The sequence below is a fragment of the Microchirus variegatus genome, assembly GCF_963457635.1.
Source record: "Microchirus variegatus genome assembly, chromosome: 1".
In the NCBI taxonomy this organism is placed as follows: Eukaryota; Metazoa; Chordata; class Actinopteri; order Pleuronectiformes; family Soleidae; genus Microchirus; species Microchirus variegatus.
In genome coordinates this window covers 35,431,686-35,450,010 of record NC_139802.1, presented here as the reverse complement: position 1 = coordinate 35,450,010, position 18,325 = coordinate 35,431,686, and the positions used below count along the sequence as shown (strand labels likewise).

The 18,325-nt window shown below is 42.7% G+C and overlaps 1 protein-coding gene across 1 annotated transcript; it reads left to right on the top strand.

Moving 5' to 3' along the window:
- Positions 1–2,549: 2,549 nt before the first annotated feature.
- On the top strand, positions 2,550–17,857 carry ntrk2b (neurotrophic tyrosine kinase, receptor, type 2b; the record flags this gene model as incomplete). The annotated part of the gene is made up of 16 exons (XM_083895571.1): positions 2,550–2,749; positions 4,333–4,407; positions 4,515–4,586; positions 4,684–4,752; positions 5,131–5,282; positions 5,412–5,548; positions 8,647–8,779; positions 9,325–9,648; positions 9,981–10,015; positions 10,714–10,813; positions 11,526–11,714; positions 12,224–12,354; positions 12,448–12,620; positions 13,693–13,933; positions 15,729–15,887; positions 17,672–17,857. The coding sequence occupies 16 exons, from the start codon at positions 2,550–2,552 to the stop codon at positions 17,855–17,857; spliced, it is 2,376 nt and encodes a 791-aa protein (XP_083751697.1).
- Positions 17,858–18,325: the final 468 nt, after the last annotated feature.

The following is an 18,325-nucleotide window of genomic DNA, read 5'->3' as shown; positions in this document are numbered from 1 at the left end:
ATATGTCAATATACATTGTTATAAACTGCTTATATGTAATTTAAAATGATGATATTATAAATGTTACTGTTATTTCCTCTGAAATAAATACAGTTTTTTGTTTGAACCAGAGTAAGTAACCCACAACACTAAACTAAACTGAGAAGCATGTGGAGAGTATGAGTTGGAGGTGGATCGGTGGGCTGAGTCACAGCTGCCTCACTCACAGGCAAGGTTCAAGACAAGTCTGCCACCAACTGGTTTCCTGGAGTGCTGGGAACATGAGATGGAGCAGTTTCAGAGTTTAGATGATGCAGAGGAGGCACCCGACTCAATGTAAGAGAGGAGGGAGATCTGTTGATGTGGCACGAACTTAACTCTCAGTGTGCCATAAGTGTAGTTCAGTAAAGACATCACGTGTAGACTTCAAGCTGAAATTATGACGAGATACATTTTAAGAACTGATTTACAATTCAATTTAATGAACAACATATGCTTTGAATTCACAAATGATCTTCCCCCTCCCCATCTTCAAAAGAAAGATGTCCCTGTGGATGTGGGTGGAAAAATTATAACGCCATAAAATCACATTTTCTAATCCAGAGGCACAATCTCACTGCCTCCCCTTTAAAAAAAAAAAAAAAAAATCATCGAGCCAGAATTTTGTCCATACTTTTATCTATTTTAAACATCCCCTCTCTTGTAGTTTTGTCATGCTCCTTCAGATATAGGCAAGGATCTATTGCAAAATAAAGAGCTTGCTTCCCTCTCCTCCACTGTGATGTTACCATGGAGACAGATATAATTCAGTTCTTGATGTTTCTCATAAAAAAAAAGAAAAAAAAGAAGCCTGCGTACATATTTTCATCTGCAACCATAGCGACACTTGACATTGTCCCCGCTATTTGTAAAAGGCAAGTCACCATAGCGACACTAACCATCCAGGCTGTGTCATAGATCATGTGTCCTCACTAATATTTCTCCTCCTCATTATGGATGATTTTTTTTTTTTTTTTTTTTTTTTTTTTAGGAATCCACCACTTTTTTTTTTTTTTTTCAATGATTGATTATCATTTGTTTTATTATTATTATTGTTGTTGTTTTTAATTGGTCTGGATTGTTCTAACTGAAATGAGTAGTAATTTGTAAACATGCCAGATTATGACCATGTATAGGACAAGAAAACACCACAATATCACAATATCAACAAATACAATATAGTAACATATATAATTTATATTTATTTATTTTAGTATTATGGATGTGTCCCTCTGCTCCCTGAGTACACATTATTACAGGATCACAGTGGTTTGTGATGCAGATAAAGTGTGTGTCTGTAAAAATATATAGAAATATAAAAACAATTTGGTCAAATGCTTGTTGAAATTATATATATTTTTATTAAAAATGAATGATGAACACAGTCTGTGCTCCTACAGGCTATCATGCTCTGATCAGTGACTGGAGTGAGACCCATTTGAAGCTTGCAGACACACTATATAGGTAATTATTTTTCATAGATGCACCCTGTCTTGTGCGTCAACCGTACGTCACACTATAGGCCATAATGGCCACAACCGTGCAACAGTGCTTTCATCACATGCATGGCATCCAGGGTTTTTTTTTTTTTTTTTTTTTATAAACTACAACACAGGAGAGTTTACATCCACTGGTGTTGTTGTTGTTGTTGTTTTTGTTGTGGCCGCAACAACAAACAGGACACTTGACCCTCTCACAGCTGGACACATGTGCAGCCTCATCCAAGCAGATGCAACTGTTTTTTTTAAATGGGGTTTAAAATAAAAAATATAAAATGTGATAAATACATTGTCCAAAGGTGCCATGGAGATGATCTCCCATTTAACCCCCCTCCACACACACACACACCTCCCAGTCCCAGTGATGTGGGGGGAGATGCGCTCGTCCTCGTCGATAATCGATAGACGGATGCAGGTATAGCCTTTCCTTCCTCCCTACACACGCAGCAGCAGCATCAGCATCACCACGCATCCTTACTCCACTGTGCAGTCTCCCTTCTTCTCCTCCTCTCCATCACCACCACCACACTCATGAGAGACACACACACACACATACACACAAAAACACACGCACAAAAAGAAAAACGCTGGAGTGGCGGCCTTGACTATTGATCTCTAAAACTGGACTCTGGAACACACTCATATTTGTTTTACAGGGCAGAGGCGGACAGTCTGGGACTGAGACACAGGGAGTGAGACAGCAGCAGCATCAGCAGCAGCAGCAGGAGGAGGACGGAGCACTTGACACCTTTGCTTCACGGCATCGATATGCAGTAGTGTGATAGCAGCTCTGCGGAGACGGGAAGGCCAGTCCATGGCATCTTGATATTAAAACCGTGGGCTGTGCGCATTCCTCACCGACGGCGTCGAAAGGATTATTACCTTGGTCAGATAAACGGCGGCAAACGGCGGAGAGGAAGGGGGGGACACACACACATAACACACACACACACACACAACACATCTTACCACTAAATTACATTTGACCAGATTCTGTGTTGGGAGGTTTGGTGGGATATCATTGGACCTGCGATGGACTCCAGCGCGGGGGAATATGGCATGGCTCGTCTTGGATTGTTTTTGGTTTTTTTCACGGGGCTGTGGAGATTTAGCGATGCGTGCCCCGCATCGTGCACTTGCACCATCTCAAGGATTGTTTGTATTGATCCCGAACCCGGGATCGAGGATTTCCCCATGCTCACGTTAGATGACATGGAAAACATCACCGAGATGTAAGTGTGCGAAGAACACGACCGTGCAAGACAAGCTCGTGGACTTGTTAGGATGCAGTGCGTAAAAAAAAAAAAAAAAAAAGAAAAAAAAAAGGAGCACCTGCGACGGGTCGCAATAATACACGAAGGCTGTTATTATTGTTATCGTGAGCTACTACTAATCAAATGATCACGTATGAATAACAACAGGACTGGTTTAATTGTCCTTCATGGTCAGCAGCTACAGCTCTTAATCTCAAACACTCAACAATGATATTTACATACAAGGTTTGGGTTTGTCAGATCATGCAGCCAAGTATGTGTGTGTGTATGTGGAGGGGATTGCGCGTGCCACTACCGACGTCCGTGTGTGTGTGTGTGTGTGCGTAATGGTGGCGAGAGTGTGAGTCAGGCTCATTTGGATTAGTCGGTGTTTCCTTTACAAAAACAGCTCCAGAGGTAGCGAGCATGGAGTAAATGTTCAGGCCCAGCGCGGACTCTGAGGTGTTGATTCGGCTTTTCTTTTTTTTTTTTGGTGATGTGAAAGGGTCTCGATAACATTTCACGATGACCACATTTCTGCCAGATTACACATCGGTTTGGTTCAAACCGGTGATAGGCTGTGCCCACAGTTATGTGCCCATAGCCTTATCTGCGTCAGTGTGTGTATGTGTGTGTGTGTGTGGGGAGGCCTGATGTGCCGGAGTACACCTGGTACAACCCTGCGCACACACACACACAGCAGCCACACATCTTCATCGCATCTGCCCACTGTGGAGGCGAGAGTGGGTGAGTTGACTGAGGGAGACTCTATAGTTGGCACAGCAACGTGTCATGGATGTTTACCGTGCGTCCACATGATTATGCTGCGTTTTTGCAATCCAAAAAAGAATTAGCACATACAGTATAAGAGAGTGAGCCTCTCTTTGCTCACTTTGTCTGAAGGGACATCAGGTTTTTGACTAAAACATCCAGCAAACATCACATCAACATTTGACATTTCAAATCGGAAACTTTTGGAATCAGGCCAGAAGTTCTGAAGCAGCACAGAGCCTTCAGACCTGCTGGAGATGCTTTAATACATTTAGAGTATCTGTGTTGTTTTAAAAGGTGTATTGAATATTGTCTTATGAAAAGTCTAGATCACTCACTCATCTTCTACTGCTTTATCCTCCACATGAGGGTCACTGAAGTCTAGATCAGTGTTTCCCTATAACCTTTAATCTGGAGACCCACCAATGCAGCCAATGCACAACATAGAAATAAACCAACCCTTTCCAAATGAATCAAATTCATTGTATGCATGCGTTATTTAGTAAATCAGGAAATTCCTGGAAGAAATTCTGCAACTTTATTTGGCAGCTCAGTAAACATCTCTTGTGACCCATCTGTGGGTGTTGACCCAGTGTGACTACAGATTATATATAAATGTTATGGACATTAACGGCAACAATACACGGCAAATCCCCGTATGTAGTGAAAAAGGAAATGAAGCCAGTTTTTACTAGTTTTTATAAAAGTTATATAAGTTCGTCGGCTTATTTAAGCTCATTTAAAGACCATCAGTGCATCTGACTGCTGTTTCTTCTGCATTGTCTCCACAGATTCATCGCGAATCAAAACAGACTGTTTGACATCAACGACAACAGTCTGAGGCACTACATAAACCTCAGAAACCTGTGAGTATACCACCCTGTGTTTTTCAGTGTTTTCACGTGGACGTGGTTTCTGGTGAAAACACAGACAAATCAGAGTTATCACTTTTCACTTTTACTTTTACAAACAGAACAGTGACGAAGACGAGGCTGACGTCTATATCACCAGATGCATTTTTTAATAATACAAGACTTCAATATGTGTAAGAAGCTTCTTCTTTTTTTTGTCTTGATGTACACTGGAGATGGAGTTGTTGAATTATTAATTTTTTTTAACTTTATTATCTCTTTTGCTTTTAGAAATCTCAGAGACAATAATCTATCAACATTGTCTTGGAGAACATTTCAGAACTTCAACACAACATTGCCGTAAGTATCACATGCAGTCGTAGATAATGTTCAGTCAATACAGCTCTCTCTAAGGCAAAATACACTCTTAGAAATAAGGGTTCCAAAAGGGTTCTTCTACAAGGGCTGAGGTTCTACCTGGAACCAATTGCTTCTGAAAAACCCTTTCTTCGGGAAAGGGTTTTTCAAGGATTCTTGGTAACACTAATGGTTCCAGTAAGAACCATTTCGATCCAGAGAACCCTTTAAAACCCCTTTCCCGAACAAAGGATTTTAAAAGGGTTCTTGGTGGAACCCTCCAAAAGGGGTCCAGGTGGAGCTGGAGCTATGAGGACAAGCCGATGAACCTTATATGAATCTACTTTGAGCGTAAGACGATGACTTTGACTTTTTTTTAAGGCTCCTGCTGTTTGGAAACCCTCTGGATTGTATTTGTGAGAACCTATGGATCAAACTGAGGCTCCAGGAAGAAGGCGACGGTCAGGAGCTGAGATGCACCGACGACAGAGGAGAGACGACGCCCTTTGTCACGCTCACTCCGCCAGATTGCGGTAACCCGAGTTTAAAATAAGCAGCGCCGCGTATCTGATAACAAATGTCTCGCGAGGTGATCGTCTCTCGGAGAAGTCTCACGTCTGACCAGACGACCTTAAGACTGTCTGTTTGTTTGTGTCTCACAGTGGTTCCCATCGTGGAAGTCACGCCAAAGATGGTGACCAAGATGCAGGGGAGTAACGTGAGGGCCGTGTGCACCGCCACAGGTTCCCCTACTCCCGAGATCCTGTGGAACCTCGATATTCTCTCCACCCACCACGAGGTGAGCCCGCCGTCTTATTCCACTCCGAGTCGTGTCCTCTACAGCGTCCAGCACTTTAAGGAAAGTGACTCAGCCCGTTTTTTTTTTTAAAATGAAGGCTCTAATCTTCCCCTAAAGATTTACATCTTCACAAGAAATTAAAAGATTCAAGGCTGAGCACCACAGTGGGACAAAGAGGATGAGTCTTATCAAGAGATGGACCAAGATACTGGGGTCTGTTGATGATAATAACAACATTATTTTTCATAGGCATTAGCCTTAAACACACACACATATAAAAAATAATAATTTAAGATTTAGTGGTTGGACTTGAGTGCTGTCAGCCTCGCTTGAAACTTTGAATCTGGTTACCAGTCCCTCACAGAATCCACTTTAAAGCCGTACTGTTTGTCTTCAAAGCTCTTAACAGTTTAGCTCGTCAATATATGCCAGACCTCCTAACCCTTTACTCAACTCCCAGGTCACTTAGCTCCTCCTCATATGAGCTCATATGAGTCCTTGTCTCTCAGAGCTTCCTCTTCTTTTGCTGCCCGAAAAAAACAAAACAAAACTCTGGAACAGTCCCCTATTCCACACCGGGACATCTCTCACTACACTCTTAGAAATAAAAGTGCTAAGTAGAACCAGATAAGGTCTCCTCGGCTTGTCCTCATAGGAGAACCCTTTTTGGCTCGAGGTAGAACCTTTTTTATAAAGGTTCCACCTGGAACCCTTTTGGAGGGTTCCACCAAGAACCCTTTAAAACCCTTTATTCAGGAAAGGGGTTTTAAAGGGTTCTCTGAATCAAAATGGTTCTTACTGGAACCATTAGTGTTACCATGAACCCTTGAAAAACAATTTCTTCGGGAAAGGGTTTCTCAGCCCTTGTAGAAGGACCCTTTGGAACCCTTATTTCCAAGAGTGTACTGCTGATGTTTTTTATTTTAAATCCAACGTAAAGTCTCATCTCTCGAATCTTGTTTTTAATCCCAGTGCTGTCCGATTATATGTCGTCTTGAATATATACATCCATCTTCTACCGCTTTCTCCTCCACGCAAGGGTCGCAGGGGAATGGATTTGCTGGTGCCAATCCCTGCTGGCATATAGGGCAAAAGGCAGGGTACACCCTAATTGGACACAGTGTTCAATTACCCTAATACCCAAATCTGCATATTTTTGGACTACATGTATATATGTAGATATAGATATATCTATATCTACATATAGACATATATACATAAACCTGAAAGAAATTATATTTCTGAGGGATTTCCAAGGTCATGACTTTAAATTATTTTTTTAAAAACCTCAAATAAGTGCAACTATAAGTTTAGGCTCTTGTCTAAAGACATGAAACTCTGTTGGTCCAGACCTGAGAGCGTACCTCACAAGAGACCTGATGACGCGTAACTCTCTCACCTAACCCTAACCCTATGAGCGAATGAATGCGCTCTCGTCGACTGTTAATGTCTGCCTGTGACAAAATGCGACTTCGTTACACTTTTCTTGTCCACCTGATCATAATAATGTGACTGTTTTCGCTGCGTAATGTCTTTTATGTGAGATGTGGTTTTGCAAAGCGGCCTTGAAAAAGAGACGGTCTTTCCCTGTTTTAAATAAAGCTGACGATGATGGCGATGATATAACAGGATTAGTCTAAGGCTAAAAACTAATCAGAATGATAACACTCTTATCTCAACATACATATGTTCAGTTTCTGCCAATCAACCCTCCTAAATATTACACACTCCAACACCTTTAAATGTACTAGTGCAGCGCCCGTAGGAAGTATGTATTCCTATAGTGGGAGCTGAGGAAGATTTTTCAGTTACGGTAATGCATGATAAGGAACGTAAAGGCTAACATAACATGTTAGCGCTACGCTAATGCTAATCGTATCCTCGCTAGCATACCTTTGGTAACAGCTTTCGCCAGGTTAGCTGCAAAGTAGTAGCATGCTTGTATAATGTTAGCCCTACGCTAATGCTAATCGTAGCCTCGCTAGCCCCCCCCCCGGTTTGATGAGGTTTGGTTGGATCCGTGTTTTGGAAACAATTGTTTACCTTGCAAGAGATGGGAGTTTTCAACTTTTTAATAAACTCATGTAATATGACCAACACTAGGTCTATGTTACTGTGTGTTGGTTGAAATCCAGATCTTGATCATCTGTATGAACTCAGTGAGAAACAAGGAGCAGCCTCCGAGTGCTTTCTCTAGTCATCACTTATTTTTTTTATTTGAGTACATTTTGTTAGTTAATTTTAGTTTATGAGTGATTCATTGCTTTGAAAATGTATTTTACAAGTGGAAAAAGTGCTTCCACTTAGCTTGTAACCGGAGGGTTGTCAGTTCGAGTCCCCACCAGGTCAAAGGGCTGGGGTACCCAACTCCCACTGCTCCCCAGGCGCCTGGGTGCTGCTCAGTGTGGCTGCCCACTGCTTCCGAGGATGGGTTAAATGCAGAGAAAGACTTTCCCTAAGGGATTAATAAAGTAAAAAAAAGAAACGGACAAATAAAAGCAGAATTATATAAATTAACAAACAGGAATAAGAGATTATTATTATTATTATACACCATTGGTTCTCAAAGTGCGGCCCGCGGGCCAATGGCGGCCCGCAGAAACATTTCTGGCGGCCCGCAATGAATTACAGTTGATAGTTTTAATCCATTGCAACTAAGCTTGTGTGTTTATTGGACATTACTGGATACAGACCAATAAGTGTAAACTGTAGAACTGCAATCTGGTCATTAAAATGATTACAAATGGGATTTCTTTCTGTTTTTTTACTTTCTTTTTTTTCCTTTGGCGGCCCTCAGTCCAATGTTGGGTTCCTAAATTGGCCCTCAGGTATCAAAACTTTGAGAACCCCTGGTATACACTGTACAGACCAAAATGCCATGTTCTCTTATTTCTGTACTCTTAATTAAACAGCATCAATCTGTTGATTCTTAATTACTTTCATACAGTCTCAATCTCAATCATAATCCAGTATATAGTGGAGATGCTGTTTTGTTGACTGTTTCCCGGTCTTCAGATCAGCAGCAGCAGCAGCAGCAGTTCTTACGTGAATAGAACACACCGGTATAATGCATGTGATGATGTTCTCTGTGTTTACAGATTGAACCAAAGGAAACAGAGAGCACCCTCACCCTGTCGGGCCTGTCTCCCGAAGACAACGGCAGGTTGATCATCTGCAGTGCTGAGAACATGGTCGGTCAGATGGAGGCCACCATTCAGCTCAATATTCTCTGTAAGGCCTTTTCTGTTATAACTTAACTGTTAATGATTTAGCATCATAGCATACGTCTTTAAAAATGATATTTTCTGTGGAGGTTTGCCTCATTTCCTCTCAGATAATCTTATAAGTGCCATCTATTAGTCTCCGTGTGTGTGTGTGTGTGTGTGTGTGTGTGTGTGTGTGTGTGTGTGTGTGTGTGTGTGTGTGTGTGTGTGTTTCCAGTAGAAGCAGGAGGCTCCTCAGTTTGTTATAATTTCTGTCTCTCTGCAAATCTTATTGACTCTCCATGTTTCCTGTTCATAACTCTTCCTCCTCGTGCCTTGCCTCACTCCTCTTCTTGTATGGTACGACATTTCTCCTCATTCCCGTCTCTCATGTTTTCCTGTCAACCGTTCAAACGTCGTGTGATCCGTCTTTCTCCAGCTACCCCCCCCCCCGTACCGCGTCTGATCTTTAATCCCGTAAATGTCCATTTTTTCCTGCCCGGTGCTTCCTCCTGGTGTTGATTTCCTATCACCACCGCGTTTACTCTTCCTCTACTGTTGCCTCTGTGTCAGTTGCCCCGACCATCCAGCAGCTGCTGGAGCCCGAGCAGAACCACCACTGGTGCATCCCCTTCAGCGTGACGGGGAACCCGAAGCCCGACCTGCAGTGGTATCACGGGAACAAGACTCTCGAGGAGCAGGACTACATCCACACCCAGATCCACCTCTCCACTGAGAACGAGGACCACGGCTGCCTGCAGCTGGTCAACCCCACGCACATCCACAATGGCGTGTACAGGCTGGTGGCGAAGAATGAGTATGGCTGGGACGAGAAGAAAGTCTCTGCCCAATTCATTGACCCACCAGGTTGGACCGGTCTGTCTCTATTTTACAGCTGTTTATTATTAGTGTGATTCAGTAACATTGTTCAAGCTAGTTTGTGTTTATCAGGGTGGCAACTAATAAAGATTTGGTTTTTTTCTGTCTAACAGACGACCCGTTTCCAACCTTTTACTGTAAGTAACAATTTCACTTATACAAAAAAAAGAATAATAATTATAATTGTTATAATGATAACTTATGATCTCTTCCTCCTCCTATGGCCTGTGACTTTTCTTCTGCCCAGATACGAGTCGTACGTATATTGACTAAACTCCACTCCAGTCAGCAGTTATAGTCGTCTGAGCTTTTGTTTGACAGTTGTTTTCTTTCTCCCCCCCCCCCCCCAGCTCCTACACTCCCTCCGTTGGACGACAGCGTTGCCGTAAGTGATCATCAGCCGTCTTTACCGTCTAGAGCGCTGGTTTTGTTGGTGTCACGGTGGCGTGACTCCAACATAACACATAAACAGTTGTGTTGTTAATGTTTGCCAAGGCGGTTTGTGTTTTTCCCGTCTGGCTGTGAGGGGCGTAAATCAAAAAAAAGTCAAGAACAGACTTGGGATGACTTTTTCTGGGGATGCAGAGGAAGAAGTGATACGATTTTGTAGTGATGTGTGGTGATATGGACACAGATTCAATTTGAACATTTTGGTTATAACCAGAAAAATCTAAACATTTTAGTGTGGCTTTGAAAAAAAAAAAATGTTTACTAGCATAGAAGTCTCTTAGAAATAAGGGTTCCAAAAGGGTCATTCTACAAGGGCTGAGGTTCTATCTGAAACCATTTGCTTCTGAAAAACCCTTTCTTCAGGAAAGGGTTTTTCAAAGGTTCTTGGTTTTAAAGAACCCTTTAAAACCCTTTAAAAGGTTCTTGGTGGAACTCTCCAAAAGGGTTCCAGATGTAACCTTTATAAAAAGGTTCTACCTGGAGCCAAAAAGGGTTCTCCTATGAGGACAAGCCGAAGAACCTCATATGGTTCCACTTAGCACTTTTATTTCTAAGAGTGTGGCCTAAATCTGGGATCCACTGGTCTAAAACATGTAAGTAGGATGTTTTATTGTTGTTTTTGTGTCATTCCAGGTCTATGTAGTTGTGGGAATCGCAGGAGTTGCCTTGACCGGCTGTGTCCTCATGGTGATCATCCTGAAATATGGAAGAAACTCCAAGTTTGGTATTAAAGGTGAACAGATTTGCTAAAAAAAATGATATCCAATTTTGCATACCGATATGTGTCTTCCCATGGTTTTTCCTCTCTCTCTGCCTCTCTCATTACAGTCAAGGTTATTCCTCAAAACGTGTTCATATCGAAACAAATTTGAGACAAAACCTGAATGAAAGGTGTTAGTAAACTGATTTTGTTATCATCAAACAGAGCCAATGTAGATCTATGTGTTTCCAGTCAGTTGCACTCTTAGAAATAAAAGTGCTAAGTAGAACCAAATAAGGCTCTTCGGCTTGTCCTCATAGGAGAACCATTTTTGGCTCCAGGTAGAACCTTTTTATAAAGGTTTCACCTGGGACCTTTTTGGAGGGTTCCACTGAGAACCTTTTTTAAAACCCTTTATTCAGGAAAGGGGTTTTAAAGGGTTCTCTGGATCAAAATGGTTCTTACTGGAACCATTAGTGTTACCCTTGGAAAACCCTTTCTTTCAGGAAAGTGTATTTTACAATGGCACATTTAAAAAAAAAAAAAAAAAAATGGTAGAGAGTTAAATGAACTGCTGTGTCAGTGTAAAAACTAGTACAGGAATGTGTGAGACCCATTTTTGTCCCATTCCTCCCTCCAACGGTCCACCTTTACCTCCTCCCTCATGCCATATCCCTTCTCATCACTCTCCTCCTTCTGTTTCCTCCTCCATCCTCCATCCTCCTCCTCCTATTTGGCTCCCTAGGCTCCTCCTCAGTCATCAGTAATGACGATGACTCCGCCAGCCCTCTTCATCACGTCTCCAATGGCAACAACACCCCATCGTCCTCGGAGATGGGTCCAGACGCAGTGATCATTGGGATGACAAAGATTCCTGTCATTGAGAACCCGCAGTACTTCCGTAACACCGGCAGCATGCTGAAATCTGACACGTGTGAGTTACCGCCGTGCTCAACAAATGCCTGGTAACCTGGACCTTTTCTGATAAATCCATGCAGGGATCACCGCTGGACGCCAGATTTATTGTCAACTTCCTGCCGCACTGTCACACTGACTCCTCCTTGACATGGAACAGGACAGAGAACATACAGATAATGTTCAGAAACACAAGCTTGTTTAGAAGAGGCGCAGTGCGGCAGACTGAACCTAAAGGTTTGGTCTTTTTTTAGGTTTTTCGATTCATTGAAACACAATCGCCAGTGTTTTTGATCGTTTGAATAATTTATCAAGCCAAACGTCAAAGGTTTGCTCTTCATACACATGCAAGAAATTCAGTTATTCTTTAGCAGGTGGTCGGACATCTTAAGTAGCAGACATTATATGAAGGTTAACAAAGATATATATATATATATACATTGTTCACCCCTATACTAATTGCCTGTAACAATCAATAATGCACATGTGACCTTGAGAGTGATTGGTCTCCTTGTGCTTGTGTTGAAGTCGTGCAGCACATCAAGAGACACAACATCGTGCTGAAGCGGGAGCTGGGAGAGGGAGCCTTCGGGAAGGTCTTCCTCGCCGAGTGCTACAACCTGACGCCAGACCAGGAGAAGATTCACGTGGCGGTCAAGGTACCAAAAAATAATCAATGCACTTGTGAATGCTCACCGGGCTGCATGTGGATAATGCTCCTCACCCGCGTGCCTCTCGCTCAATGTGCTCAGACTCTGAAAGAGGCCAGCGAGAGCGGCCGAGCGGACTTCTATAGGGAGGCCGAGCTCCTCACCAACCTGCAGCACGAACACATCGTCACCTTCTACGGCGTGTGCGTGGAGAGCGACCCCCTCATCATGGTGTTTGAATACATGAAGCACGGCGACCTCAACAAGTTTCTCAGGTAGGAGGCATCTGCAGATATTGACATTTGCTGAAAACCGCAGAGAGATTTGTCTTTTCAGTTCAGATCATATTTTTGGCCGTTAATCCTTTCAGCCCACAGTGTCCACATGTCTATAATACATGGTCTCCTACACTCTTAGAAATAAGGGTTCCAAAAGGGTTCATCTACAAGGGCTGAGGTTCTACCAGGAACCATTTGCTTCTGAAAAGCCCTTTCCAGAAGAAAGGGTTTTTCAAGGGCTCTTGGCAACACTAATGGTTCCAGTAAGAACCATTTTGATCCAGAGAACCCTTTAAAACCCCTTTTCTGAATAAAGGGTTTTAAAATGGATCTTGGTTGTACCTGAAAGGTAGAAAAAGGGTTCTACCTGGAGCTGAAAAGGGTTCTCCCTATGAGGACAAGTCGAAGAACCTTATATGTATTAGCATTATTTCTAAGAGTGTATAAAGGCTTCACCTAACACCACAATATATAGTTATCAGACTTACTCACTCATCTTCTACCGCTTTATCCTCCACATGAGGGCCACAGGGGGCGCTGGTGCCAATCTCAGCTGACATAGGGCGAAAGGCCGGGGTCAGACCAGGTTGCCAGTCCATCACAGGGACACATATGGAGACAAACATCCATTCAATCTCACACCTATGGTCAATTTAGAGTGTCCAGTGTACCCCAAATGTGTCCCCAAATCTGCATGTTTTTGGACTGTGGTAGGAAACCGGAGAACCCGGAGAATTTTTTGTACTGTGAGATGATGAAGCAACAGTCAGTATTATTGGCTTTGCTTAGAATAATGACAGCTCGCACAGTTCTGTCCAAGACAATGACCTCTGAATAGGTTTTTTTTTGTTGTTTAGACTAAAATCTGTTATTAATTTTCTCTAGTGAATTGTGGAAAAACCCTCCCTGTGTATTATATAGTATATATAATATATAAAGACCCTGTGGTCCCTCACCTAGGACATGTTTGCCTTGGGTAACCCTAACCCTAAATCATAATTACTGTGTGTTTTAAAACTATGGAGTGGTGTGATGACAGAGGCCCTGATCAAGAGTTTCCTCCCTGCAGGTCCCATGGTCCTGATGCTGTGTTAATGGCAGACGGGCAGCACAGCATCCTGGTGGAGCTGACCCAGTCCCAGATGCTGCACATTGCACAACAGATTGCTGCTGGCATGGTTTACCTGGCATCCCAGCACTTTGTCCACAGAGACTTGGCAACCAGGAACTGCCTGGTAGGAGAAAACCTGATGGTGAAGATCGGAGACTTTGGCATGTCCAGAGATGTTTACAGCTCGGACTATTACAGAGTGAGTCATTTTTGGTTGTGTTACACTTTGGTCTCTTGCGCTCGCACATGCGCATACGTTCAAACGTATACGTTCATATTTCATCAACATACACAACATAATCAGCATCATATAAAAACCGGAGGTTCATGCTTGTTATTATCCACTGAGAGAAGATTACACTCTCTTATACAGTAAGTGGCTGTTGCGGACAGTAACTGTTTGAATAAAAAATGTGTCATGTTGAGAAGCAGATGGATTTACTCTTCAGCGCTTCCTCCTCCTCCTTCCTCCCCGAGTGTCTCATATCACCAGTTAGAATTACACAGTGCCCTCTGCTGCCCAAACGCGGGTCAGGAAATGTGAGCACACGTTTCGCCCTGCACAAGATACGATCGACATGAAAAGCGCCTGTCGCCGTATCGCCCGATATCAATCGGCAGAGGCATGAACATGAACGCCGCCGTCTCAACGGCTGCGCTGCTGCAAATCAAAGGAAATCATGTCAGAAATTAGATCAGCTGAGAAAAGCGCTGCAGTTGCACTGCATTACAGAAGATTAGCGGCGAATAAAAGGAGCCTTGCGTAGAAATGCTTTACAATGACGTACTAGTAATAGAACGACATAAAAGGTCAATTTTGACTCTTTTTTTTTAGCAGTTTAATATTTGCAATAATTACAATAATAAGGTATGATTACAATTATGCTGTGAGTCTATATGTTCATATCACATTCCCCTCTCATACGGCAGTTTAATAAGACTTTCTAACAGAAAAGATGTGTATTAAACATCAGATATTCTGTGTCAGTTTAGGGATGTCATGATTACATATCTCTATTTGGTATAAACCCTGACAAATGCTCAGGTGGAGATGGCGAATCTATGTAGGCGAGGTGATAAATCTGACCGCCATAAAATGTATAATCGAATTTTAAACAGTTTTTGTTGAATCTATTATAGAAATTTGATGAACACTGTAAAGGCTGTTTTTTTTTTTTTTTTTTTTTTTTTATCATGATGTTGCAGTTAAAGTATTTAGGGTTCGAATTGAACACCATTTCAAAGTAAAAGCGTTTGTTTTGACATTGTAGTTCACTACAAAATAAAACCCATTCATGATGCAAAATTAATCTGTAATCGACAAAAACAAAGAAATAAAATGGAATCAAGAAAAAAAATGTAGACAAATAAATATAACCTAATGCATTATTAATATTATAATAAAACTATTGTTCACTGTTGGTCAGTTTGGGCCAGTTTTCATTATAATTTTAAAATAGTGTAGGGCTGCAGGACATCGGCTGGGGGGGGGGAAGCGGGTTTGAGGCCCCTGACTGAAACACAAGGACAAACTCATATGATGATGGATAGTGGGTTAATCTGGTCAAACTGTGTTTTGTTCAGACTGTGAGACACCCATTCCCCTCTAGTGTGGGGTGTTGGTAAACAAGTTAACGCCTTTTGACAAACAACAGAAAGCCAGTTGTTGTTAAAGCTGTAGTGTATAACTTTTAAATATTTAGAGTCATAAATTATTAGCGTCAAATGAGTTCAAACTACGCTGATGAAGTCAATCAGCTCCACAAATCTGTATTTCGTAGTTTCATAGTGTTTAGAGCTGCACACAGGAAGTGATATGTTGTATGTCGAGACAGATGGAGGCAACAGCAACATTGAGCTACGAAAAGAGAGATGTTTGAAAACATATCCAGAATTATTAACAATATAACCCCGTCTGCCTCTCGTGTGTGAAAACCTCTGTGTGGTTGTTGGTTTCTGAAACTGAGCGACTGTTCTCCCCCCCACGTCTGCAGGTGGGCGGTCACACGATGCTGCCGATCCGCTGGATGCCCCCGGAGAGCATCATGTACAGGCGGTTCACCACAGAGAGTGACGTGTGGAGTCTCGGAGTGGTGCTGTGGGAGATCTTCACCTACGGCAAACAGCCCTGGTACCAGCTCTCCAACAACGAGGTCAGAGTCTGACACAGAGACACACACACATTCACCCGCAGCTCAGTCACCTTCACTCAAACACAAGGACAAACTCGTATGATGATGCACTCTTAGAAATAAGGGTTCCCTTCTACAAGGGCTGAGGTTCTACCTGGAACCATTTGCTTCTGAAAAACCCTTTCCCGAAGAAAGGGTTTCCCAAGGGTTCTTGGTAACACTAATGGTTCCAGTAAGAACCATTTTGATCCAGAGAACCCTTTAAAACCCCTTTCCTTCAGGAAACGTTTTTTCAGAAGCCTTTTGGAATCCTTATTTCTGAGAGTGTACCCTCTTGAACTGCTTCTTGAATTCACTCTGTATGTTTCTCAGACTAATGTCTTGATTTTATCAGCCACTTCAAACATTTGGACATTTTAAGTGGCAAACATATATAGAGGCTCTATTGGACTGCTGTCTGCGTCCCAATATACAAGTGGGACACTTCCTGTCCCAATGTGTCCATGTTAGAGTCGATATCAGCTTTAAAGCCGCAGTGTGTGATTTTTGTTGTCAATGTTATTATCCTGCCTCTGTTTGGCCTTCAGGGTTCGCACAGGACACAAGTTTACATACAGTCATAAAGTCAATGCACAGGTGCGATTTTCGCAGTCGATCTGACAACTTGCTAGTTGCGCGTCGAGGCCAGGCCAGGATTTCCCTGAAGCGTCTGCTCGTCATGCAAAAGTATCACTGGAAGCTGTTTCTCTTCCATAAGGAAACGGTGAAACTCGGCATGTTGTGTCCTGGCTGCGTATGGTGGTGTGAAACCGCACATGACAGCACTCTCTTCTCTTCTCTCTATGAAGTACTTTGAGTAAAAGTATTCCTTTTAGGCACTAAAATATACAAGACAAAACATTTCCACCACAGAGAGAGCAAGAATACTTGGCCATGGTTGATGGTGAAAATAAATGCCTGTTACTTCCGTCTTTAGGCCAAAATCCAGGATAAAAAACACTTAAGTGATGCTGTGGTGTGCATTATGCAATATTGGTTGCGTTTGCTGCGTTCTACATCTGAAAATAGTCTCCGTCAAGCAAAACTATCAGACCTGACTGAGGAATTCATTGTGAAAATCCTTGTGGGTGCTTTTTTTGTGTGTGTTTTCAGTCAAACACCGACCTGTTTGCAGCCATCTTGCTTTTATTACACTCTTAGAAATAAGGGTTCCAAAAGGGTCCTTCTACAAGGGCTGAGGTTCTACCTGGAACCATTTGCTTTCCTTTTAAAGGGTTTTAAAAGGGTTCTTGGTAACACTAATGGTTCCAGTAAGAACCATTTTGATCCAGAGAACCCTTCAAAACCCCTTTCCTGAATAAAGGGTTTTAAAAAGGGTTCTTGGTAACACTATGGGTTCCAGGTGGAACCAAAAAGGGTTCTCCCTATGAGGACAAGCCGAAGAACCTTGTATGGTTCTACTTAGCACTTTTATTTCCAAGAGTGTAGTGCAGTGTTGCTCTGTCTGGACTCTTGTTGGACTCTGGACAAACACTTTTAAACCACATACTGGACAGAAAAAGACAGTTTTGTGAGGGTGGATTGTCAATAAAGTTTGTAACAATTATCCATCCATCTTCTACCGCTTTATCCTCCACATGACGGTCACGGGGGGGGGGGTGCTCGGCTAACATAGGGCAATCGGTGGAGTACACCCTGGACCAGTCCATCACATTGACCACATATAGAAACAACCATTCACTCTCACACTCACTGTGTTTTTTTTCGTTAACAATAATATGAACTGATAACCCCGTGTCCTGCAGGTGATTGAGTGCATCACCCAGGGCCGCGTGCTGCAGCGACCCCGCACCTGCCCGAAAGAGGTCTACGATCTGATGCTCGGCTGCTGGCAGAGGGAGCCGTACATGAGGCTGAACATCAAGGAGATCCACAGCATGCTCCAGAGCCTCGCCAAGGCCTCACCCGTGTACTTGGACATACTGGGCTGACGTGTGCCACGTGTTTCCTGTATGTACTTTGCGTGCATGTGTGCGTGCTGGGGCTTCATACGTGTTTGTGTGTTGGACGGAGAGGAGGAGGAGGAGGAGAAGCTTGCGTGACTGTGTGGGTGTGTGTGTGTGTGTGTGTGTGTGTGTGTGTGTACAGTACCTGGCTGTAAATGTTCCTGTAAATGCTCTACGTGTCCTCATCGAGAAAAGCCTTAAATTCTTCGTTATTTTTTCTTTTTTTTTTCTTTCCGTACCATCATCCTCAGTATTTGCCGATGTTACCGATGCATGTTTCACAAGTGGAAACCAAAACGCGGAAAAAAAGGATTATGTCACTTTATCTGAATCACTAACACACACACACACACACAGATGTAGAGAAAACAAACAAACAAACAAAAGAAACTCGATAATCAGACACCGGCTGTTCCGTTTACATCCGTACAATTAATGCTGTGAATGAAACGA